The sequence below is a fragment of the Hipposideros armiger genome, unplaced genomic scaffold, assembly GCF_001890085.2.
Source record: "Hipposideros armiger isolate ML-2016 unplaced genomic scaffold, ASM189008v1 scaffold_483, whole genome shotgun sequence".
Lineage (NCBI taxonomy): Eukaryota > Metazoa > Chordata > Mammalia > Chiroptera > Hipposideridae > Hipposideros > Hipposideros armiger.
This window is the reverse complement of record NW_017731833.1, coordinates 613,297-639,027: the sequence shown is the minus strand read 5'-3', so window position 1 is coordinate 639,027 and position 25,731 is coordinate 613,297. Positions and strand designations below refer to the sequence as shown.

The 25,731-nt window shown below is 43.4% G+C and overlaps 1 protein-coding gene across 3 annotated transcripts in view; it reads right to left on the bottom strand.

Moving 5' to 3' along the window:
* Window positions 1-3,703: 3,703 nt before the first annotated feature.
* The window catches only part of SUMF1 (sulfatase modifying factor 1), a 60,778-nt gene continuing 38,750 nt past the window's right edge, over window positions 3,704-25,731 (bottom strand). For all 3 annotated transcript variants that reach the window (XM_019667134.1, XM_019667136.1, XM_019667137.1), the window contains 2 exons: window positions 14,508-14,567; window positions 3,704-4,738 (listed from right to left, as the gene is read on the bottom strand). In XM_019667134.1, coding sequence (XP_019522679.1) covers window positions 4,628-4,738; window positions 14,508-14,567 — 171 coding nt within the window. In that variant the 3' untranslated portion in view covers window positions 3,704-4,627. The remainder of the gene's footprint in view (window positions 4,739-14,507; window positions 14,568-25,731) is intronic.

The following is a 25,731-nucleotide window of genomic DNA, read 5'->3' as shown; positions in this document are numbered from 1 at the left end:
CAATCTGAACTAGGGCAACTAGGAGCATTTCTCATTTTACAACCTACCTGAATATTACCTGTTGCAGTTTGGCGTAATCAAAAAATTAATTAAACTCCTGCTCTAATGGTCTTCACACAAGAGTCATAGGAAGGCAGGCCTTCTGGCCCGCTGCCCCAGCTCCTCGCGGCCTCTTGGAGTTAATAATTTCCTTGGGGTTTATGCATCTGAAACAACCAAGGCCAACTTTCCCTAATAGCACGGCAGATCCTGGCAAAGCTATGAAAACAAGGCCTGCTCTGGAGTAGTTTTTGCTGCAGAGAATGAAGTTTAATAAATGCAATGAAACCAAGAGTCGAGAAACTGACATTTCTGCTATTCTTTGGTATCAATCTGCAAACTTAGTAAGCGTTTAAGTTCATGAAAATGGGCTGACAATGGCCCTGCTGCGATTCCCGGGGCTGTTGACCACTGCAGGTGGGAGCGGGTGGGGAGGAGAGGCGCCAGGTAAGGCGGCGCTGCCCTCCCTCACACCTGGGCATTCCCAGCTGGTACATTACCTACTGGATTCATCATTTTTTCCAATAGAAATATATGGAATTTTTGTGCTCCATGAAATGAGTTGACGTTTCATCATCTAGGTTGAGAGTGGCACCCCACAGGCTGGGTCTGGCTGCAGAAGCAATGTATGAGGTCTTCAGTGTTTGTTTTTTTCCAACCTGAATTGGTTGTCAACCTGAAGAGCGCAGAAGCCGTCACATGAACATGCGGGTGTCCAGCTACTCTTGGAAAGTGGATGACGGAGCAGCCCTGGGCCCGCTCGTGTGTGGCAGCGGCAGGTGAGAGCGGAGTGGCTGCGGCCCCTTCAGAGCGGGCATCACTCCCCCTCAGGCAGCGGAGGCCGGGCCCTGCAGCACCTGGCTCCTCCTCACAGCAGCCTGCAGGTTAACTTCCTGAGAAACATATGGCCGCTGAGGAGGGTACTGCTTGTGGGAAGGAAGGAGGAAGAAACGCATGCGAACTATGTTATAAAAAGAAAAAGAATTCCCACACTAGCCTCTTGTATGAACTACCTGAAGTCTCAAAACAGAAAACACCATAGTTCATGCTTTTTCCATAATACTCCTTTCACTAACTCAGCGGTGGATTTTACCCCTGGCAACAATTGTACACGTAGCTTGAAAACATGATGTTTTCACAAGGTGTTTAGCGAGAAGGCGAGAATTCTCAGGTGCTTGTGCAAGAGAGTGAGGCCTATTGCCTGATTTTCTGTCAACAACAGAATTCTCAGTAAAGACAGTCTGTGGAAAATAGAATTTACCAAGACACAGTTTGGAGTCACTACCCCATCACACCCCAGCCCAAAGAAACACTTACTAAACAGCACCTTCCATTTCTTCCTGTCCTCTAGGGTCATAGGGACAACACTGATGCCTTGTCAAAAAAAAGAAAAAAGAAAAGAAAAGAAAAAAGCAGGGAGGGGAGAAGAGGAAGAAAAAGGAAAAAAAAAATGTCTAAATTGATGCAGGTCTGTATTCTACTTTAAGCTGTCGGCTGAACCACACCAAGTTTGAGGCATCAATGTAATGTGACGTTTTCCGCTCTTGAGCACCACCATCACTCCTGGTTCCCTACTGCTTTCTAATCGTGTTTCCAAGGTTTTATAAAGAAAGATATGACTTGCTTCCCACTCAGCTCCTCGTGTACACCCCTGATGATAAAGTCAGCTTGTCCAGGATTCGGGAGCAAGGTACATTTGAAAACAAACCTCAAATTCCCTCCACGCTTCAGTGAGGGAGGAAATAAAAGAGTTAAAAGCACAGGCCCAACATAAGTACACCTTGTGAAACAAACAAACAAAAGCTGAGCATGCAGATAAAGGTGCTACAAGGACACGGCCCACACCCCTTTAAAAAAAGATTGATGAGGAAGTCTACACGTGGATGAGATACTGACTTTTGATGCAGGTGGTCCCCATTAAGAGCAAACGCCTTCAAGGACTTACATCTTGGAGGAGGAAGGCGCCCGGGGCTGAAGGCTGCAAAGGCTGTGACTGGGTGCAGATGCCGCTGGAGATTTAACTGAGCTCCCGGCTTTATTAGGAGAGCTATTATTTCCGTCAGTGCTCTACTTACAAAGTTCCTTCAGTTTTAGGTGGTCTGCCCCAGCCCTATTTTCCCTTATGTCCCCTAATTTTTGCATGCAATTTTGCAGAAGACGGGGTTTTTCAGAAATGCATCTATGGCATTAAAGCTGAAATTATGATACTGCCCTCTAGTTGGCCTGGCCATATGTCGATATGCAATGTTATATGTAGTGTAGTGGTCACAGCTGTCTGTAGTTTGGTGCACTCTTTGGTTGGTAACCTAGAAACGTGGTTCTGAAATAAAGGGCTTGTTAAGATTTTGTGTAAAATGCTTTCTAATATTATGCTGCTGCTAAAAACACAATTCTATAGACTAAGCCAAAACACACCCAAAATATTTATGCTATGTAACATCAATGAGAGACGAATCCAAAATACACACAGTAAAAATATAACCATGTAAAAAAATATAAGCAGGTGGGAGGTTACAAGTAAAAACAAAAACTCCAGGGCCGGCCGAGTTGCGCGTTGGTTAAGAGCTGGCATGGGACACCAGCTCTGAGCAGCAGGGCCCTGGTTTGGATCCCACATGAGGGCCAGTGACGCTGCACCCTCTACAGCTAAGATGGTGAACAACAGCTCGATCTGGAGCTGGGCTGCCATGAGTCGCCGGCGATGGCATAGGCTGCAGTGGGCTCCCGTAAGCTACCATGAGCGGCCGGCAGCCAGCGTGAGCGGCTGGCAGCCGGCGTGAGCTGCCAAGGGCCCCCGTGAGCGGCCGTCCAATGGCCAGCGACCGATTTGCCTCAGCCGGGAAGAGCACAATGATCACAATACCAACTTGGGCCAGTGAAACAACATCCTCCACAACTAGACTGAAGAACAAAAGGACAGCAATTTGTCTGTTCCCCTCACCCAATTCCCCAATAAAATCTTAAAAAAAAACAAACCCAAAACTCAATTGAGTATTGGTAACTTTAAGAATAAAATACCTTATATTCTACATTAGCTTTTTCAATGAAGCAAAATTTTTTGTTTGTTTTGCTTGGAATTAATCAACAATTGGTGAAAGTTTGTAGGGGAACATTTTACATCCACACACTGACAGGTTAATAAATGTGTCTCAACACCCCCAGCAACACAATTGTTTTTCATGACAAATGTTTTGATGTTACTCCTATGCACAAAACTGGCAATCAAGTGTCAGATGAATACTTATGAATATTATTTGACTTACTTTCTGAACAACCAACATAAAGACAGCAATTTCTTTCAAATGACAGGCTAGATATGTCTCAGGGGTCTTCTAGGACTGGGGGATCAGGATGGGGTCCTATGACAGCGACCTCTGGTTGAAAGCCATCACTCTAAAACAAGGGGCTTTCCTGACATGTGAATCAGCCACCGGGTTTCACAGGGCCACCCACCAAGGCATGAAGCAGCAAGATCATAGTTAGGTTCCTGGCAGAACAGCCTTGCTCTTGGGAATAAAAATTGCCACAGATTGTTTGCATGTCAAAGTTATCAAGGCACTAATGGACATGAAAGTGTTCTAGCAGACAAAACACACGCTTATCACAAAGTCATTTCTTTAAAAGAAAACACAGTGAGGGAAACAGAGAAGGGACCATGAGCGTAAAGGCTGACGTAGCAGGTACCAGTTTATTCAACACAGTGCATGATTCAAAGCGCCCGATAGCCCACGCCAACTCGATTTCCTGCTTCCCTGTTACAAAGCACCAGACACCCTGCGCGCACTTCGTTCAAGGCTCTCATTCCTTCTCTCCTACATCTGATTGCTCCACGTACCACCATTTCACATCCCCAAAGGCTTAGGGGAGAAGGGGAAATAGGGCTTATAACTGCCCCCCTGAACCAAAGGCACTTAATATTAAAATATAAAGCACAGTAGAACCACCCCACCAACATCCCTGCGTGTTCAGAGAGCTGAACTTGAGCTCACAGTCACTGACCCACGGGGGATTCATCACAACAATGTAACAGACACTCATTTCCTTGAAAAAACAAAGTGCAGTATGAATATAAAGCATTGTCACCACCACCCCCCAACCTTTTCTGGAAATAACACATCAGAGAACTCTTTATTTTACATGATTAGTGTCACCCAAGGTTCACACATGGAAAAAAATAGCTCAAAAATAATCTGTCATAAATTCTCACTATGAAGTCACAATAGAATCTCAGCTAGTCATAGAATTTGAGTTGCAGAGAGCCTCAGGGGTCCTGGAGAGAGGTCAGTGGGGGACCCTGGGGTAGACCCCCAGGGGCAGAGTCGGGGAAGAGCGTGCCTCCTAAAGCCTAGCTCAGGCTCCCCTCCACCCCCATCCACTTGGAAAAGGCTCTGCAAAGTAACACATGGCGATGAGCTACAGAAATGCACCCCAGATAAAGCGCGAATGCTGACACAGCTCGGCAACTTGGTCTCCCAAGGGGTTCCTCTGGCCACTGGGCAGGTATGAGCCCACCTTGGGGCGGGAACTCTTTGTCGTCGTCCTGAGGGGAGACCAGCGCAGGTCAGACACGACTTCTTCTTCTAGGCTCTTAGGCCATGCTGGGCAGGTGATCAGCAGCGCAGCGGAACCCCAGGTTCGAAGCGGAGCTGTCGGGGGTGTTCTGGCTTCGGGCAGCACAGCGATATCTGTAGCAATAGGACTGTGCAGAGAGGGAGAGAGAGGTGAGTGCTCGCGGACTGGTGGCTGATGGCTGACCTGTCCGGCTCATGCTGTGCCCAAACACCAGCGACAGGGAAGTTGTGCCGACCTGGAGGCAGAGCTCTGCTCACAGACACCCTCTCCTGCGCACATAGCACTGAAGTTTTTAGCAGGCAGCTCGTTCCGAGCTCACCACATATTACAAACATGACCGAGACATAATACAAGATGTTGGCGTCAACACGACTTCACACAGTAAGAAATTGACCAAGCAACGGTCACACACGTTACGGATACATCCATGCTACACTAGTAAGCAGCCATTAAAAATCATGTTTTTATGTAATATTTAAAGACATGGGAATTCTCATGATACAATGTTAAATAAAAAAGTCAGAATACAAAACTCTATATGAGTTACACAATTACATGTGCCGAAGGAGAAAGATTGGAAGAATCGAAATGCACCTCAATGCAAACCGCAGTTACCCTCGGGCAGCTAAGTTTCCAATTTCCAACACCGAGTCTATGTTGAACAAGCTCAAAAAGTGTCTGGAGGTTTTGTTAGGAATAAGTGGTGGAGATTTATTCAAAGGTCTTGGAGTTGGCCAACTGGGAACACAGCTAGGCGAAGTCCCAGAAGTATTCCAAAGAAGAAAGAAAAGTTAAAGTTCTTCTAGTAAAAAGTGCCTCCTTGAGAAGGACCAGCCCTGCATCCTTAGCCCTAGGGTTGGTCCAGGATGGTTATCGGTCAGGATGATGGATGCCAAGTGGTCCAGGAGACAGTGCTGGGAGGTCTGGCCAGTCCTGGTGCTCTGAACAGTGGATGCCAGGTGCGTGTATAAGGTAAGTCCTTCAGAGGATAACCAGAGGGCTATCTGGGGGCCCACGTGTACATCCAAGCAGTCACACGGGAACAGAAAGGGCAAAAAAGTTTAACTTCCCAGGTGAGTTAGAACTATTATAGAATGGAGTCGATCCTCATGCCTCATTTTAGCAGCTGGGTCAAAGTGACTCCATTATATATGTCCTCTGTCTTCAGTCTTTCCTCACATATATTACTGTTATAACTCAAGAAGTTATTTTCACATTTAGAATAGTGCTTGCCATTAAACCAAGAGATAAAGCTTAAGACGACTTAGAAAAATATTAATTCAGACCAACATTAAGACACGATTTAACACCTGGCAAACTGGGAACCACTAAACAGCAAGCCTGAAACAGCAAGAGGAGGAAAGGCATGGAAAACGTTTTTTTCAATACAGTGCTTTCAGGGTTTCAATCGTAATCACATAAAGCTACACATTTCTGTGTGTGTGTGGGGGGGGTTTGTTTAGTGTCTGTTTATTTTGCAGGAGCAGAGTACAAACACACATGTGCAAAAATGCCCATGGACAGCGAGCGCTGGCACAGGCCAGGTGTGGTGACAGGCAGGCACATTCATCTGTTAGCTCACTTGCACATAACAGCTCAGAGAAGTTACATAAGTCACCTGAGATGACACAGTTGTTACAGGAAGTGGAATTCAAACCCGGGTCGGGCCGTGCGCTGGCCTCCGTGGCGAGACAGTGTACTAGATGCAAGGTATCACATCTTGCGCTTGTCCCCACCCCCAGACATCCATCCGGCACGCACACACACACCTGCACAAGAAAGCCTAGCATGGCCGCCCAGTAGGTGGATAACCACAGGTTACTTGATTCAAATACTCCAAAAGCTTCCATATTTAAAAAATAACCATGCACGGAACTCTTAGGTCCTATAATTGTTCTTCAAAGTAACAGAGAATGACAACGAACTACTTGCTCTGTGCACCACGCGTATCAACTCTGGGTTGGCCCAGAGGAAATCAGGTCCCCGCCTGCTGGGTAAGGAAGCCGCACAAATCATCACGGGGACTAACTCAGGGACTCGTGAAGGAGAGTCCCTTTGGGGGGGGGGGGGGGGGGGGGTTCTCAGTTTTTTCTTAATTCTTATTACTCTTCCTTTCTCCCCCAGAAGTTGAACGTTCCAATCTTCATAGAACCTATCTGTGAGGCTGACACGGCAGTTCTGCAGGGCACTTCCACAGTAAAAAGAAAGACAGTGCTTTACCTTCTACAGATGGTAAAGTAATATTAACAACTTTCTCCTCTTCCCTGGGCCACCGAGGAGCCTAACATATTACCGGGCAGGCGAAGGGAAGATGAATAAACCAACCTGCCTGAGAGAGTGAAAACCTGAAGGCATCGGCTACAGCCTGTGACTGGCAGGCGACGGAAGCTCCAGGTGACCCTGCAAGAAGACGCAGCAGGGACCTACACCTGCTCCCGGGCTGCGGTAAAGCCACAGGGCTGTGGTGCTTCTAGAATCAAGCTCAGGGGGCAATCCTGGGCCCCAAGCGCCCAAGTCCTGGGGAGGCAGGCAGCCAGAAAGGGACATTCTTGTTCTCTAACTGCAGCACACGTGGCCAGAAACAATCAAGCATTTCCCGATTGGTACCGTGCACACCCACAGAGGAAGCCCGAGTCCAGGCTTGGTCCTGCCTGGCTGGATGAGGAAACAATGATTACACATCATCCAACGGCTACAAAACACTCCAGGGCCAAAAGATGCTGAGGTTGTTACTAATTCAGGTGAAGGGACTTTCCCTTGTAGAATAACAAGACTTGGCCAAGCGGGATTTCCATGACCCTGGGTGGCAGTAGCCTCCTGATTTTAGCGAACATAATAACAGCCTGGAGAGTGTGTTTCAATACCTATTCCTGGACCACCACCCAGAGATTCTGATTCAGGAAGTCAGGTGTGAGGTCCAAAAATGTGCATTTCTAGAAAGCTTCTAGGTGCTGCTGACACTGGGCCCATGGGACACCATTTCAGCAGCACTGATTTACAGGATTTAGAAAGGAGAAAAGACGGTGCTGCTAGTGGAGAAAACAGTGATAGCAGAGGCACGCACGAAAAGGGAAAAACTCAGGAAAATTAAGAAGATAGCAAGGCCATAGCCTGATCATGGCTACGTGGCTTATTTCTTCACTGACGATTTGAGAGTTTACAATATACTACATGTCATTCTGGGCAAGGAGGATACGATGCGAACAAGATAGACAGTGCCCCTGGAATCAGGAAGCTTCCTTTCAACAGAAGTAGTCATACAACAAATAACCCAGTAAATTACAGGCTGTTTCCGGGAGTGGTCAGCTTGGAAGAAAGTAAAACAGGGCGAGAGGGCGGGCATGACCAGGCGGGGACTTTAGATAAGGTGGCCAGGGAAAGCCGCTCTGTGGGGGCACCACGCGAGCCAAGTTGCCCAAAGATTTGGACAATGAGAATTCCAGGCAAAAGCAATGGCTGGCACAAAGCTGATACATGATAAAACGCAGGAAATGTGGGTGGATAAATAGGACGCCGTCACATCACAGGCGGCTGTCTCAGAGGAAAGAGGAATTAGGGCTTGATACAAATGGAAATCATGACGAACACCTTGCTAATTTACTCACCAGGCAGAATCCAAGACTCATTAGCTATTTAACCTTTGGGAAAGCCTTTCTAAATATGTTCCCTAATTGATAAAATGGGCTCTTAATGGAATAATGTTACAATGCTCCATCTTATCTTTACATAAAAAAGTAAAGCACTAGACAGGTGGAGGCGCTGGAGCTGTTACTTCCTGATGAACATGACACGCCGGTATGGAAATGAACTCGGCCTGTCTTCTCTGTCCTCTCTGGGTCAACCTGCTGCCTCACTCAAACGAAAGCACGAGCCAGCTGCTCCGCAGGTCTCCGAAAGATGATGATACGCTTGCCAGCGGCTGAACATGGGTCTACACTTGCTACGTAAATGTGAAACTTATTTGCTATACAAATAGGAAGTTGGGGAACACCTCTGGTGATAAGATACAGGACCAAGGTCTTTGTGGGATGGCATATTTCTCTATGGAACTTATCTCTCAAATCACATAACAAACTTTTAAAATAAGATGCTGCTCACAGGCCGGCCGAGTGGCTCAGTTGGTAAGAACGCGAGCTCTGAACAACAGGACTGCCAGTTCATGTCCCACATGCACCAGTAAGCTGCACCCTCTACAGCTAAGATTGTGAACAACAGCTCAACCTGGAGCTAGGCTGCCGTGAGCCGCCGTGAGCAGCCGTCCAAGTGGCCGGCAACTGATCTGTCTCAGCCAGGAAGAGCGCAATGATCACAATACCAACATGGGCCAGTGAAGCAACATCCTCCACAACTAGACTGAAGAACAAAAGGACAGCAACTTGTCTGTTCCCCTTCCCCAATTCCCCAACGCTGTTCCCTCCCCCAATACCCCCAATAAAACCTTTAAAAAAAAAAGATGCTGTTCACATGCACAAAACACAAGCTGGAACAACTTTGATGAGCTTTTTGGGAGGGTTCTGAGGCTGTACTATAAGACAGGAGAAAAGAGATGCATGATATCCAGTCTAAGAGATTTTCCCCACAGCTGTGTTTGAAGCCCCTGGTACATACAGAATAATTCCATTTGGGGAAGAAAAAAAGTATACCAAAAAGTTTGGTAGAATACTATCAACAGTTTTCTGCAGGAAGTAGGACAAATGATTTTTGTTTTCATTTTTATGTTTATTATTGATTTTCTAATTTTTAATGCAATGAAAATGTTTTGTTTCTATAACAAATAAGCTTAAAATCAGTAACAACAAAAAGAGCTGTCCTTTATTAGATCAGAGCAGCCCCTAAAATTTTCTATTAACCTAAATGGCTGTGAAGAACTACGCCCTAAAACAAAGTCTCACTACAAGTTGGTGTGAGAGGTCACGACCATCATATGAGAAACCAGTCAATTCACATCATCATTCCCCTTCCCATGTACTCATTCACTCAGCAAACATTTACTAATAAGTAGTTCATTTTAAATTCCAATAATGGGTGACTAACGGAATACATAATTAAAAAGGAAAATGGCCTGATTTTAAACGCCCTCATTTGCTCTTTTTTTCCAACTCTACTTTTAGCACCAAAAATGGTTATTAGTGATGTTAGATCTGGTTGAAATATGGGTCATTTTATTAATTAAGAACAGAGGTAGTGGGAAGGTCCTGTTTTAGCCCTATTTCATCAAAATGGCTAATTACCGTATAAGATTGATCTCAATATCTGTGCTAAGAATGTGATCCTAGACTCAGGCACTTAAGATAATGACCTACCAGCCTTGGGGCTTTGAAGTCAATTGGGACGGCAATGTGGTTTTTGTGAGAGGAAGACTTCTAGGGACAAAGGAAAGCTTTAAGGCAATTGTAGCTCATTATAAACAAAATCATTATAGAAAAATCACACAGAACCTACATCTCTTGATTTCCCATCCACTGACACTAGATTTACTCCTTTGGCTGGTAATCCTGGTGCAAAACGGAGGAGGAAGGGTGAGGATCCTCAGTGTTGTGGGTTTAGCCAAAGACCCCACAGGGATTAATTTCACAACATTCAAAAACAACAACTAGTATTTCTTGAGTACTTTCTATGTGAACTATCCCCAAAACTTCACATGTATTAATTCACTTCATCCAGTAATCCTATGGGTAGGTAGGTAGTCGTAGTATCTGACCTGTATAAAGAAGAAAAAACTGAGGCACAGGGATGCTGATAGTGTGCCCAAGGTCACATGGCTGGTAACTGGTGGAGCCCGCCTCACAGCCTTTTCAACCCCATTCCAGAGTCTGTGCTCTTAACCTGAACCGTGTTGCCTCATAGTTTTTCTTTCTGTACCCTCATCTCTTTATTGAAGCTGTACTTCAGATGGACTTTCAAAAAGTTCTGAATAATCATCAGAGATCACTTCAGTCAATGCAAACTGACCCTGGCCCATGATCAAAAGTAAGTCACTTTCTAAGCAAGGTGATTTTTTTGAATTGCATTATTCTTTCTTTCTTTTTATTGATTTTCACCTACATCTTAAGAATCATTACCAGGATTCTGCCTAGCTAGTTAGTTCATTAGCTGCATCTTTATTCAAAAAGGAAAAAGGGAGAAAAACAATCTAGTTATAATAAAGACGATAGTTAAGGAAGATGGTGTTAACAGCATCTTTTACCACAAGCTAGGCACTGTACCAAGAGCTAATATACTTTGGTCCATTCTTTCCTCATAATAACTTTACAGTATGTACAACTATGATGTGTATTTTACAAATGTGAAAACTGAGGCTTAGAAAGGTTAAGCACCCCGGGTCACAGACGAGCAAGGAGCAGCTACAGAACTCCAATCCAGATCTACTTCCAGAGTTCACATCTTAATAACTTAGTTATAGCTGCCATTTTAATCTACTGGAAAGGAGAAGCACTCTGAAAGTAATTCACAACCAACACTGTGCTGTTTTCCTAGTATTCTCTCTTCTGGAATATTCTCTTCATCCTTCTGAGCCTGACTAAATTAAAGCCCTTCAGGTAGACTAAAAAAAAAAAAAATTAAATATGCATACCATAAACTCTAAATCAATCACTAAAATTTTAAAATAAAGAGTTATAGCTAATAAGCCAAAGGAGAGAAGTAGAGTGATAAAATGTATTAAAAAAAAATACTTAACCCAAAAGAAGTAAAAAAAAGAGAGAGAGAGGAAGAGAAAGGGAACAAAGAACAGAAGAGACAAAAAGAAAAACAAAGATCACGATGGCAAATTTCAACCCAATCATATCAATCACATTAAATGTAAATGGTTTAAACAGCCAATGAAAGGGCAAAGATTATGCCAATAAATTCAGATGAAATGGACCAATTCCTTAAAAGACACAAACTCATAGATATTAATCAAGAAGAAGCAGATAATCTGAATAGCTCTGCAGCTATTAACTAAATTAAAATTATGGTTACAACTCTAGGCCCAAACAGTTTTCCCTAGGGGAATTCTATAACATTTAAGGAAGAAATAGCTCGTTCTACATGAACTCCTCCAGAAATTTAAGATGAGGGAATATTTTCCATTTCAACCTATGAAGTCAGCAATACAGTGATACCAAAACCAGAAAAGAAAACAGACCAATGCCCATCATGAACGTAAATGCAAAAATGTTCAACATCAAATCCAAAATATTTAAAAAGGATAATACCTCCTAACTAAGTGGATGTATTCCAGGAAGGCAAGGATGGTTTAACACTTGAAATTTTAAAATCAATGAGTGTAATTCACCACATTAACAGTCTGGAAAAAAACATCTCAATAGCTACAGAAAAAGCATCTGGCAAACTCCATATCCCCTTCTGGTAAAAACTCTGAAAAACCCAGGAACAGAAGGAAACTTCCTCAAGCTGACAAAGGCCATCTTTGAAAACAATGCAGCTAATATCAAATTTAATTTTGAAAAGTTGACTGTTAACACCCTAAGATTCTTATCTCAAAAATGAGGTAAGAATGTCTGTCCTCACCACTCCTATTCAACACTTTATTTGAGATTCTATATAATGCAATACAGCAAGAAACAATAATAAGAGGCACCCAGATTAAAAAGGAAAAAGTAAAATGTCTATATTCACCACCTACGTAAAAAAGCCAATCGAACCTACAGAAACACTGCTCATAGGTGAGTTTAACAAAGCTGCAGGACATAAGATAAATATACAAAAACCAACTGTACCATGTAAACGGTATTTATTAAAAACAAATATTAAGTTAAAATATATTTTAAAAGAATAAACTATTGAGTTCTGAGCAACAGCGATTCAAGTCCTGGCCCAAGCTGAGCAGCTGCTGAGCTGCCAACAGACGGCAGGATGGCTCAGCTAAAACAAAAACAAAAACAAACAAACAAACAAAAAGAATAAACTAGAAAGCCTATAAAAATACAGATTTAAAATAAGCAAATAAACAAAAAATGTTAAAGTGGACACATTCGTATGCACGGCATTGGGATATTTTAGTGTTCATGCTTAAAATGTTTTTCACACACTTCATTTTCTCCATTGTCTCTTGAGGAAAAATCTTCTGGTCCTCAATTCTTACAGTAAATGGGTTTCCAATTAAGAGAAGTGCCATAGGTCAGAGACACAACTGGTGGAAATTAGGGTTTTGAGATATTATTGTGCAAAGGGGGGGTTCACCTGTTTTTCATGGCAGTCTAGCTCCTAGCAGGAGGAGTCAGATAATATTGTAGTAACAGTATGGATTAGAGAAAAAAATCTGGGACTAAACATTGATGTGGATCTGAACATTTAAAAGTACTGGGACGGGGCCGGCCGAGTGGCGTGTTGGTTAAGAGTTGGCTTGGGACTTCAGCTCTGAGCAGCAGGGCCCCGGTTCAGGTCCCACATGAGGGCCAGTGATGCTGTGCCCTCTACAGCTAAGATGGTGAACAACAGCTCGACCTGTAGGCTGCAGTGGGGCAGGCCGGCAGCTGGCGTGAGCCACCGTGAGTGGCTGTCCAATGGCTGGCGAGCGACTGCCTCGCCCAGGAAGAGCACAATGGTAATACCAACATGGGGCCAGTGAAGCAACGTCCTCCACAACTAGACTGAGGAACAAAAGGACAGCAACTTGTCTGTTCCCCTTCCTCAATTCCCCAATGCTGTTCCTCTCCCCCAATTCCCCAATAAAAATCTTTAAAAAATAATAATAAAATAAATAAATAAAAATAAAGCACTGGGATAGCCTGGGACAATGCTTTTAATTTAAAATTAGAGTTTTAAAGATAAATGTGTCCACATCTTGTTACAAACTTAGGTGTAAAGCATAAGGTGAACTCAACTCTTTGAACTTCCACCTCAATAAGTAGATTAAAAATTCTTAGAAATGCAAAAGAAACACACACCTCCAGACTTACATATGTACATAATCTTTAGGCAAGAGGTTCCCAAACTTTGCTGTATGTTACCATCACCTTGAGAGTTTTAATATTCTGATGCCCAGGTCACATTCCAGAAAAATCAAATCAGAATGAAGCAAGAGAGGAAACAGGCAGTGTATTTTTATAGATCCCAGATGACTCTAATGTGCAATCAAGCTTGAGAACCACTGTTTTAAGGCAAAGTTTGACAATGTACCATTATCAAATTAGTAACTCAATTTGGAACCATTATCAGTGGTTGTAAGTCTCTAACCGCCTGGCCTGACTAAATTACCTTGGGAAGTGTCTTGTAATAATAATTTGCAAAATGCCATCTTCGCACAGGGATAGAAAGACAGAAGCTGAAGTGCTGAAGACACTAAAAATACATGACTTAAAGGAAAAAAGGAAGGGAAGTGACAAACCCCTTAAAATAGTTACTCATGAAACACATGTCACTTGGAGTAACCAAGAACAGGCAGCTCTGACACTGAAATCACGGCCCAAAGAGCAGAAACTAGCTCTGAGGGTGACACTTATTTCACAAAGCGCACACTCTACGCCTAGGACACTTGGGATGTTTCCATTCCACACAATCCACCCTCCACTTTCAACTCTCACCGAAATCTCAACAGAGAACCCAGAGTTTACAGGAGTCTCAAATAAATGAAGCGTGTTCTTCCAAACTTACATGCTGGAAAGGCATAGGCCACCCTGGTTCATGGGACAAGGGTCTCTCAAAGGGTTAAGATGCAACAGATGGAATTCGGTGGACAATAGATCACTCGCAACCTCTGCTTCCTGTGCCACTTGTCCCCGTGCCTGTGCCCAAACTTGAGATGGTTAGCCTCCTTTTCTCCTGGCTTTAGTGGGGGCAGGTACAAGAATGTATTAGCGGAGGTGAGGGGGGACATCTGGGGGCTGCTGTTTACAATGGATCCATAAACCTGCTGTTACCCCAAATCAGGGTTCAGCGACTTGACTTACCTTGTGGCACATATAGGAGCCACCTTTCTTCACGCGGTCTTTCCCAGAAGGGGGGCCTTTCTGTGGAGGAAGAGAGGAATGCTGGTTAGTCCAGAGCATGGCTGCCCCTCACACAGTGGGACAGAGTCCATTTCACCGCAACCAGCTCTCTTGTGGTTGCCTATGCTCCCCATGGGCATGTCTGCCCCTGGGCCTTGCACCTGCACCCATCCCACCCCCCCCACACCCCAAATACCCACCTCCCTAAATCCTACTCATCCTCCAAGGTCCAGCTCAAGGTCCCCTCCCTGGTGAAACCTTCAAGACTCCGGTACGCAATCCAGCTCTGAACCCCTACAGCATTTCTCATTTCTCACTGCATGACGAATAAGCTTCTTAGCAGCGCCTCCTACATCACCGTCTCATACCGACATGCAAACTTACCCTGTATTGTGATCAGCTTGCTCAGCTAGACAGGTGAGCCTCTGAATTATGTTTTTATAATCCTAGGGTGCGAGGCCTAATAGACCCTTTGCTGATTGACTGAATTTGTTTTTCATCTCAAAATACTTTTAGGTCAGACTTACTGGTATAATTCACATACAGTAAACTTTTTCACCTTCTTAAATGCACACTTGTGATGAGTTTTGACAAATGTCTGGTCATGTAACCAGCACCACAATCAGGATAGAGAATACAGTTAAGACTTCTTCAAAAAGGTTCATATAGGGCTTACGATGAAACAAGCGTGGTTCTAAGTACTTTGCAAATATGAACTCGTGTAATCACCATAGCAACTTCTGAGGCAGGTTAAGCAAGTGGCAGAACGTGGATCGACAGGCAGCCTGGCTCCCCAGTCCACTGCTCCAGCTTAGAGACCAGGAGCACAGGAAAAGGGGCAGGAGCCAGAAGCGCCAGCCACGGGGTAAGACTGTTTCTTCTAGGGGGCGCTAGATAAAAGAGCAATGGAAATGAAGACCCTGAAGCTTTAGTTACAAGGATTAGAGTCTCAGCATCAGGGTGAGCCCTGCAAAGAGCACCCATCAGGTCCAGACCCACAACTGGGAGGTCCAAAGGAACTAGGATTCTCGCTTTTCCTTTGTTGTGCAAAACATCAGCTAACATACAGCCGCCGCTCATGGCTAACTGGAAACAAGAGAGGTCCTATAGCACCTCCTATCTTAGTTTTCCTTTTATTCTTGTCAACCACCTATTGTCAAGGGCCCAGCCATAAGTGGCATTAGTACGGGGAACCATGTTTTCTCCAAGCCTGGCTCACATACTGACATGCAAATCCCAACAATGTGGGCAGAAATTCGTGTTTTCTAAGCATTTCCAGGTAGTTAGAAATGGTCACAGGCCGAGCCCCTGGCTAGTCTTCATGCCACGGTAGGGCCACCGTACTTCCATGGCCTTAATGGTCAATGTTACATTTATCTTTTATTGATTATAAACAGGCAAGCTGTAAATAAGAAAAGCTACACGTGACAACTATGACTAACAGCACAGCTTTCATCCCAGAAATAGCTGGCATCTGACAGGCACGACATCAGAATCCACTGGGTGAGTTAATTATTCTCCAAAAGCAAGAAAGAGCAGCACCAAAAATTCAGTGAAGCAGTGAAGCTCTCCAGCAACACCGTTATTTCAAGTGAGTCAGTTTTTTTACTATCAGCCTTCCTCACTGTACAACATTTTTTAAAAGAATTTAATTTGTTTACCTATAGTACTTTTAAGTGTACATTTATATATAATATATATCTTACCACAGTTTATATATATCAGACATATATGTTTATATATATATCAGTTCTAAATCAGATATATATATCAGTTTTGTATATATCAGTTTATAGCTTATCAATTATATTTATATATATATATGTATTGGGTTGTCAGAAAAGTCACGACGTATTTTTTCTGTTTTTCGTTGCAAAAATGCGTCATTACTTTTCCAACAACTCAATATATGTGTATGTGTGTGTATGTAGATTCATGATAATATATAAAACATCCCAGTTTACTGGTGTTACTTTACCAGTTCCAGTGAAGTATAAAAACTTTACCCCCCCTTACATCCCTTTAGCCTCTCCTTTTTATAATTGTATTAAATATTTCATCTAAATACACTTAGAAATGTATCAGGCCATGTTATAATTTATAATGTTTGATGACTCAACCATCAAACAAAATTTAGAAAATTCGAGAGGAGGAAAGCCTATTGTATACATCCATATTTCTGCTTCCTGCATTCTTCCTTTCATCCCGATGTGTAAAGGTCCTTCTTTAATCATTTCCTCTCAGTTTAAGGAACTTCCTTTAGCCATTCTTTGAGGAAAGGTCTGTGGGTGACAAATTCTGTTTTCCTTCCTTTGAGAATTTCTTGATTTCCTCTTACTCCTAAAAGACATTTCACTAGGTAAAGGATTCTGGGCTGGCAGTTTTCTTTCAACACTTAAAAAATACCATGCCATTTCCTCTTTATTATTGGTCTTTATTAGGGTCTCTGATGACAAACCCACTGTCATTCACATTGGTTTTCTTTCCCTCTAGGTAAGGTGTCATTTTCCTCTGGCTGCTTTCAAGATTTTTCTTTGTCTTTAGTTTCCAGAAGTTTAATGATGATGTACTTGGTATGGATTTCTTTGGAATGACCCTGTTTGGGGTTCACTTAGCCTCTGAAATCTATAGGTGTAAGTCTGTTCCTAAATTTGGGAAGTTTTCTGCCATTATTTCTCTGAGTCCTCTTTCAGCCCCACTCTCCCCCTCCCCTCTGGGCCCCCCCATGACACAAACGTTAGATGACCTTTTGTTATAGTCACAAAGGTCCCTGAGGCTGTATTCATTCATTCATTTATTTATTTTCTATTTTCTCTCTGTTGTTCAGATTGGGTAATTTCTTTTGTTCCGCTGTGGTTTCCAGTTCACTGATTTTTTTTTTTTCTTCTCTCTGTCCCTTCCATTCTGCTGTTGAGCCCATTCACAAAGCTTTTACTTTGGTTATTCTATTTTTCAGTTCTAAAATGTGCATTTAGTTCTCGTTTATATCTTCTATTTCTTTTCTGAAGCTATCTTTTTTTTTTTTTTCCATTTGTTTCAAGCACCTTCATAATGGCTCGCTGAAGTATTTTTATCATGGCTGCTTGAAAATCTTTGGCAGATAATTCTAACATTTCTGTCACCTCCGTGTTAGCATCTATTGAATGTCTTTTTTCATCTATTTTGGTATCTTCCTGGTTCTTGATATGATGAGTGATTATTCAGTTGAAACCTGGATACTTTTTCATTGTGTTACAAGACTCTGGATCTTACGTAAACGTCCTGTTTTAGCTAACTTTCTATGACACCACACTGGGAGCCATCTCATTACTGCTAGGTGGAAACCGAAGTCCAGGTTCCCTGCTCAGCCTCCACTGACACCTCCAAAGGGACTCTCGTTACTTATTGCTGGATGCAGGTGGGCGTTCCAGCTCTCCACTCGATCTGCACTTACATGAGGGGGGCCTTGATGAAACAGGCCTGGCTCCCTAATCGGCCCACTCTGACACCACCCTATCAGAGGGTATCAAGGCATCTCAACAAGGCCTCATTAGGGTGCTAGTCTAGGCTTCCCACTTGGACTTTGCAGGCATGGGTGGGGACACAGTTTTTTCTTGTGGTGTGTGGAGTAGTTACCGCCTAAAATTTTCTATATTGCTAGACTGCGCCTTTCCTACATGCTCCTTCAGCTACAGACAGCAGGTTTTTCTTGGGACTTTTTGTCTACACCCGTTGACATTTGTGGGTTGATGGCTTCTTCAGCTCCAAGACTAGGACATATGGGGCAACAACCAAATCCATGGAACTCACCACCATGTCATTCGCAGGGTCGCAAGGTCTACAACTACTTTGCCTTCTTCCCACCTCCCAGGGCTCCTTATGTTTCTCTTATATGTGGTGTCTAGAGCTTCAGTTGTTTTGAGTGGGGAAAATAGAGAAATATACATCTATTCCATTTACCCAGAACCAGAAGTCAAACCTCCTTCATCTTCATGTTTTAAAGGACAGTTTTGCTGGATATAAAATTCTTAGTTGATAGATGAACTTTTTTTTCAGCACTTTGAACGTATTTCTCCACCATCTTCTGGCTTCCATTGTTTCTGAGGAGAAATGAGCCGTTCATCACTTACTGTTTCCCTGGATGTAATACGGGTTTTTCTCTTGCTGCTTTCAAGCTTTTCTCGTCGTGCAACAGTGTGACTATGATTTATCTAGGTGTGTTTCTCCTTGTGACTATCCTACTTGAAGTTCATTGAATTTCTTGGATCTGTAGATAATTTTTATCACATTTGGTAAGTATTTAGATAATTTCTTCAAAAATGTTTTGGCCCTTTCTCTCACTCCTTTCCATCTGGAGCTCCTGTTATACTTGTGTTGGAATTATGGTGACATGTTTAATATTGTAGCACAGGACTCTGTTGATTTGTCTCCGACTTCTTTTTTTCCTCTCTGTTCTTTGGTTTGGAAAATTTCTCTTGATTTATCTTGAAGTTCACTGACTTTTTCTTCTACAAATTCTAACCTGATATTGAGTTCATCTAAGGAACTTTTCATTTCAGTTATTACATTTATCAATTCTAGAAATTTCACGTTATTTTTTATCAGTTCCACTTGTCAGTTGTGAATCCCTATTTGTTGACTCACATTGCATTTTTCTACTAATTATTTGAATGTTTTCCTTTAGTTCTTTAAAAATAATAGCTGCTTATAAGACGTTTTAAAATCCAACATCTGGGCATACTCAGAGTCAGTTTCTATTTAACTAATCTTTTTCCTTAGTTGGGTCACACTTCCCTATTAGTTTCCATGCTTATTATTTCTAAGGTGAAAACTAGAAATTTAGATTATTTATATACACACGTATATATAAAATAGCAACGTTAGAGTCACTATGTAAGGCCAAATCTCTATAGTAAATCCCTTATTACACACACACTAATAGTTCTACTTCTGACTGAAGTAGGACTGACAGAGTTAACCATTATTGAAGCTGAGTTATACATTCTTTACTCTTATCAGCATTTCCATAACAAAATCCTAAAAAAAACAATTAACAACACTGCCTGAGGAGAAAAGAAAGGGGAGGTTGGGAAACAAGGGTGGGAGTTTCGTACCTTTTGAAATTCACATTCATGAATTACCCACTCATTTTTTAATTTTAAGAAAAGGAACACATTCAACGCAATAAAAAGCTCTAGCATGTATTGGTTCTGCTGCAGTGACACTCAGAGATAATACTGTTTATTAAAACTTAAAAGCATCTTTTATTTTGCAATTACTATCTCCTCATCATAATCAGTTCTTACTACTAAATCACACAATACATTTTTCAAATCAGGAAATAAGAGTTGGCCTCTGAAAAAGGATTAACCACCACCTCATAGACTTTCTTTGTACCCCCATCATCCTTTTAAGAATCAGGTACGTGAGGCACCAGTCCAAAGCTATGCAGGTGTTAGCTGACTGTTAGCCTTTCAGCTATTGTCAGAGTATGGGCAGGTCTGCAAAGACTCTTCAGTTTAAAAACATTAAGGCTGTTCCTTTTAACCCTACAGGGAACCAGGGCTGAACAGAAAAGATGGAGACAGTGGGTTTACTCCTGGAGGACAAGACCCAGGTTACTTGAAACCAGAAGATGCCTCTGAGATCAGCGACCCCAGAAGCTCTGCTCTGAACTCTTTGACTAAGAAAACAGAAATGGAATCTCTTGAACTTGGTCAAGATTTCAGAGAGACATTTTTTTTAGAAAGGCCCCAAACTTAGTTCTGACCTTTATTTTTATTTTTTTTTAATTTTTTTTTATTGGGGAATTGGGGGAGGGGAACAGTGTTGGGGATTTGGGGAGGGAGACCAGCCAAATTGTCGTTCTTCAATCTTAGTTGTGGAGGGCGCCAGTCGCCATCTGGCTGCCCGTTGCCCCTAAGCTCAAGGTGCTGTGTTCAATCCTAATTGCGGGTGGGCGTAGCCACCATTCCATGTGGGAGTCAAAGCCAGCAGCCTTGTTGTTAAGAGCACACGCCCTATCCACTGAACCATCCAGGTGGCAGCTCAGCTCATGATGCTGAGATCAGTCTTAGTTGCAGGCGGGCGTAGCCCACCATGGAACAGGCAACCTTGTTGTTACACCAGCTGAGCCATCCTGCCACCTGTTGGCAGCTCAGCTCGGGCGCAGCGTCACTGGCCCATGTGGGAATTGAACCGGCGGCCCTGTTGCTCAGAGTTTGCGCTCTAAAAGCTAACTCTTAACCAACTGAGCCACTCAGCCAGTCCCTCAGAAAGACTTTTAAAAGACCTCATAAATTTAGCTATGAAAAAGCTGCTCTGGCTAACCAAAAAAGATGTTTTTCAAGCCCTGTAACTTTCCTTCCTTACCATCATTTCTCACCATCACCCCCACGACGAGTTCCTCATGCCCCCCAATGCCAGTGAGACACTTGATTCTTTCTGCCTAATGCGCCTGTCCCCTCTGTTCATGAAACTCCTATTCATCTTGCAAGATCCACTCTGAGTGTTTTAATGAAGAGCAAGGGCTCTGGAGTTAGGCTTCCTGCCTGGGTTCAAATCATAGCTCTGACACCAATTATGAGACCGGTCTAATTAGGTAAACCCTCTACGTCCCAGTTCCTCCCCTGTAAAATGGAGATGACAACAGTTCCTACTTCACTGGGTTGATGTGGGACCAAAACAGATCATTCATATAAACCACTTAGCAAGTAATAAAGAATAAATGTGCAGCAGTTATTGCTATTATTACCTCTTATTGGTTTATGACTCACTCAGGTTTCCCAAAGTTGCCCACACACTTAATAATCCAGGCAGCATATAACTTCTAAATTCCCCAAACCACAGAGATCGCTTGACCCAGTTCTCCTAAGGCCAAACCCCCAAAGGGAGTCCGAGTTCTACTACAATAGCTGACATGTTAATAACCCTGTGGAAGGCAGACAGAGGATTGTATATTACAATGAAATCCACATAACTTGTCACAGCGTGCACAGGTTGTCACTGCAGCATTATTCAGCAGAACACAAATATTTTAATGATAAAACCAGCACAAAAACATTCTGGGAGCCGTAGAAAGAGTGGAGTGAACTTCACCTCAAGAAGCTTTTAAAAGTCTGAAACTGCGGTTTGTCTTTGTCCTATTTTCTCTCCATTGGCAGGTTCAAGTGATACCACAAACACCTCAGGAGAACACTGAGATTCATTATTTCAATTGGACAATGGTTATTAGCTTTTATTTAATAACATTTCGGAGCAGTCCCAGCAATTCTGTGAATAGCTTAGTGCTTTAAATATCATTTCCACCTGCAGATTAGATACTACGTAAGGCCAACCAATAACACTGATCGCTTTGAAGCAGTGGAAACCCAGTAAGGTGAAAATTAGGAAAGGTCAGGGCCTCCCTCAATGTCACCACATTCTTCCCATTTGCTCAGGCCAGAATCCTGAGTCATTCTCCTTTCCTCCCCCTCCCCCACCCCCACGCCCAGCTGGTCTGAAAGCGGATCTCTAACCAATGGCAGCTATCATCTCCATGGTAACCACCCTGGTCCAGACCACCACGTCTCACCTGGACTACAACAGCCTCTTAACAGGTTCCGACACTGCACTAGTAAGAGCACAATATCTGTAGAATAAAAGACTATGCCATTGTGAAAGAAGCTAGCGAAAAAAAAATACACACTATATGATTCCATTTATCTAAAACTCTAAAAAGTACAAACGAATCTACTGGGGTAGAAAGCAGATCAGTAATGCTCAGGTACATGAGGCAGGGAGGGGTACGGCGGGGGGATCCCAGGGGTGCACATGGAAGCTCCTGGCTGATGGAAATGTTCACCACCTAGCTGCAGTGGGTTTTTGGATCAGTATATACATAAAGGATAAAACTGTACCGTTTAGATGTGCAATTTACACCAATTATACCACAACAAAGCTGGGGTGATTTTAATGAAAATAAAAAAGATGGTGTTTTCAATAAAATATAGTGTGGGACTTGCTTCAAATAATCCAGGGGAGCAGGGAGAGTAGGTAGAAATACAGATAAAATGAGACCAGCTACGAGCTGATAAATTATTAAACCTGGTTACTAAGAACACGGAGGTTCGGTATGTAATTCTCTTTTGAATGTTGCATATTTAAAATTGTCTATAATCAAAAACAAGTTTTAAGTTAAAGGAGTAAAAATCATAAGCCAGAATAAACTAAAAGAAGAAAACTGACTATGTCTTCCAGGGCCCCAAAACGCTCGGCTCAAAGGCCTCCCTCGAGGTTTCAGAGCAGGGGGAAGTGAGTTTAGAAGGACAGGTTTTATTCTCCACTCTGTGACCCCAGGTGCATGCATATTCCTTCGGGGCTAAGTCACCCTTGTCCTGGTTGGCTAAAGCCGGGCTCTCTTGCACACTTACTTGACTTCTCGTCAAGCCTTCAAGCTGTCAGATCACACGGGCACCCACAAGCGTGGTGCCAGCAGCCTGGGGTTTAGATAAATAAACCAAGGATCTTGCTGCCTATTGGAAGCGCTTTACACATGCTGAAGCAGGTCCTACAGCAACAGGCAGCTCAGAAATACACAAACAGGGTCCGCATTTCTAGTTTTTCTTCAAGCCTCTGCCCATGTGTCTCCTAAAAGGAGCCTCTTCTCAATCGCCTCAACCATTTTCGAAAGGAAGGAATTCTGCCTACGTTTGCTTAGACCTGCGAACTCTGCAGCATCGCATCTGAGCCTCACAATAGGCCTGGGAGACGGGAAGTCTCACTGTCCCCGTTCTAAGGATCTATCGGGAATACTGAAACTTAGAGAGACTGGACAATGGAGTGCCTGAGGTCACGGACTAGTAAGTGACAGGGTCAGGAGTCAAGGTGCCTCGCGCCTCTGTGCCTATCCAGCTCCACTGTCCTCTAGGCTCAGCAGAGATTCTGACCAAAATGCGTATGAGAAAAAAGTCAAACTCCCAACAGCTCACTTTGTTTTGACACAATGTCAAACACGACAAAGGATTTTAAGAGTGGGTAGATGAAACCACTACTACTTCAAACAAAGCCTTTTCAATGGTGCAATTTCATTTACCGTATTTCCCCATGTATAAGACGCATCCCTTTTCAAAAAATTTGGGGTCTAAAAACTGGGTGCGTCTTATACAGTGGTTGTATGAGCACAAAAACAAGCGTGAAAAAAGTGGGAAATGCAAGTAAAAAAAAAAACAACTACAACTACTGTATAAGACGCACCCAGTTTTTAGACCCCAAATTTTTTGAAAAGGGGTGCGTCTTATACATAGGGAAATACGGTATCCCGAGCACAAGGGTCAATGAAGGGACTTCAATTAGCTTTGGACATTGCATGAGGAGAGGAAGAGGAGGGAGAGTCCCAAAGGTCAGGAAGGAAACGAGAGGTCAGACTAGACAGAACAGCCGTGAAGCACCCAACAGCTGACAAGCCTGCGGGGTTTTCTCTGGAAACCCAGCAGGCCAGCGTGGCCATGACCCTGCTGGTGACAGGAAGGGAAACAGCCATTTCCTCCAGGTACCGGTTCCACCCAAGCCAGGTAAAAAGGGAGCGAGTCTTCACAACAGCACTGAACTTGCTCACACTGGGGTGGATTTCCATTTTCCAATGGAAAGTGTCACTTCCATAGCCCAAGGTCTACAGTAACAATTCCTGCTCCTGGGGTAACGCATAAAACTGTGTATTTATGGGCAGCCGGTTGGCTCAGCTGGTTAGAGCACAGTGCTCATAACACACCAAGGTTGCTGGTTCGACCCCCACATGGGCCACTGAGCTGCACCCTCCACAACTTGACTTGACTTGGAGCTGATGAGTCCTGGAAAAACACACTGTTCCCCAATAAAAAAAAAAAAAAAAAAAAAAAACTGTGTATTCAAAAGACTGATTCTACTGGTAGCAGCTAAGACTTACTGAGCACATATTACAATGTTTTTAATAATCTTAATTTTCAAAGTGACCTTTTGAGGTAGGTTCTATTATTGGTCAGGATAACATATAATTTATTGTCCAAATAAGGAAATGTTTGGGGATGAAAATGGGAGTTCGTCACAACCTCCAGGCGCAGGCAAGGACCAGCAACGTCTGGACACCCAATCATTAACCACGTTTGACACACGGAGAATTAGAGAACAGAAAGGTTAAGCGTCACACAGCTAGCCAGCAGCAGAGCCAGGTTCAAGCCCAGGCCATCTGGCTCCAGGCTCTCTCGGCTACTTTGCCATCTGCCTCTTGTGAGCGAATACAGTATCGTGTTTTTCTATAAAACATTCCGCCGCTCCAGTTTGAAGCGCACAGATTTTTTGGGTTTCACAAGTTCACTGCAAGAAAGTGGCTAAAACCCAAGGAGAACTGAATCAAGAGTTCATTTTTTTTTTTTAATAAAGACATTCGTTAGCTTTTGGATGGAGCTGAAATATGTCCCTTGTTAGATGTGCTTCTCCTAAGGGACTTCTCTCGGCATATGATACCTGCTTATTTTACTCTGGAATAAACCCACATATAACGTGGCAACACCTGCCACTGAAACAGACACGCCCACTTAGAGAGACACCACAGATGCCGAACCCCACTGGGTTTGAGGGTCTCAACCTCATACCATACAGCAACCGTTCCAGGTCACAAACCTGCTTTGTAAAATCTCCCCTTCCTTTGTGTATTACAGGAAGGGTTTTTCAGAAACCTCCAAGGAAAACTCCTGTCCCAGCAATGAAGTGGTAAGTAGGAAGTTCACATTTTCCTTTCATGACAAAGTCAACTGCAGGCGCCAGAAAACCTGTGTCAGGTTGGTGGCAAGTGTTTTGTGCCTGCACAAGACGGCAGGTCGTCGTGCATTGCCAGGTACCGTGGTGACGGTGTGTGTCCCGTCACCCCTCCTCTGGGGTCCCTCTGTGACCGCTGCGCTTACACTTCTGCTTCCTGTATCCTCCCTCAGACACCGGCGAGGCTGGCTCTCTGGCCATTTAGGGTCTCTGCAAATGACACGTCACTAGACAGCTGAAAGTGCACACCTCCCCACGCCCTGTCACTCACGCTCCTCTAATGCATCTCCTGCTTCCCAGCTGTGATATCATAAAAAAATAAGTATCTGCTCTCTGTTCCTGGTTCCTGGCACAGAGCTCCTGAAATTCTTGGAATTTCCTGGCTGACTTTCTTTTGTAAGATAATGGCATTCTCATATCTCTGTGATATGGGGGC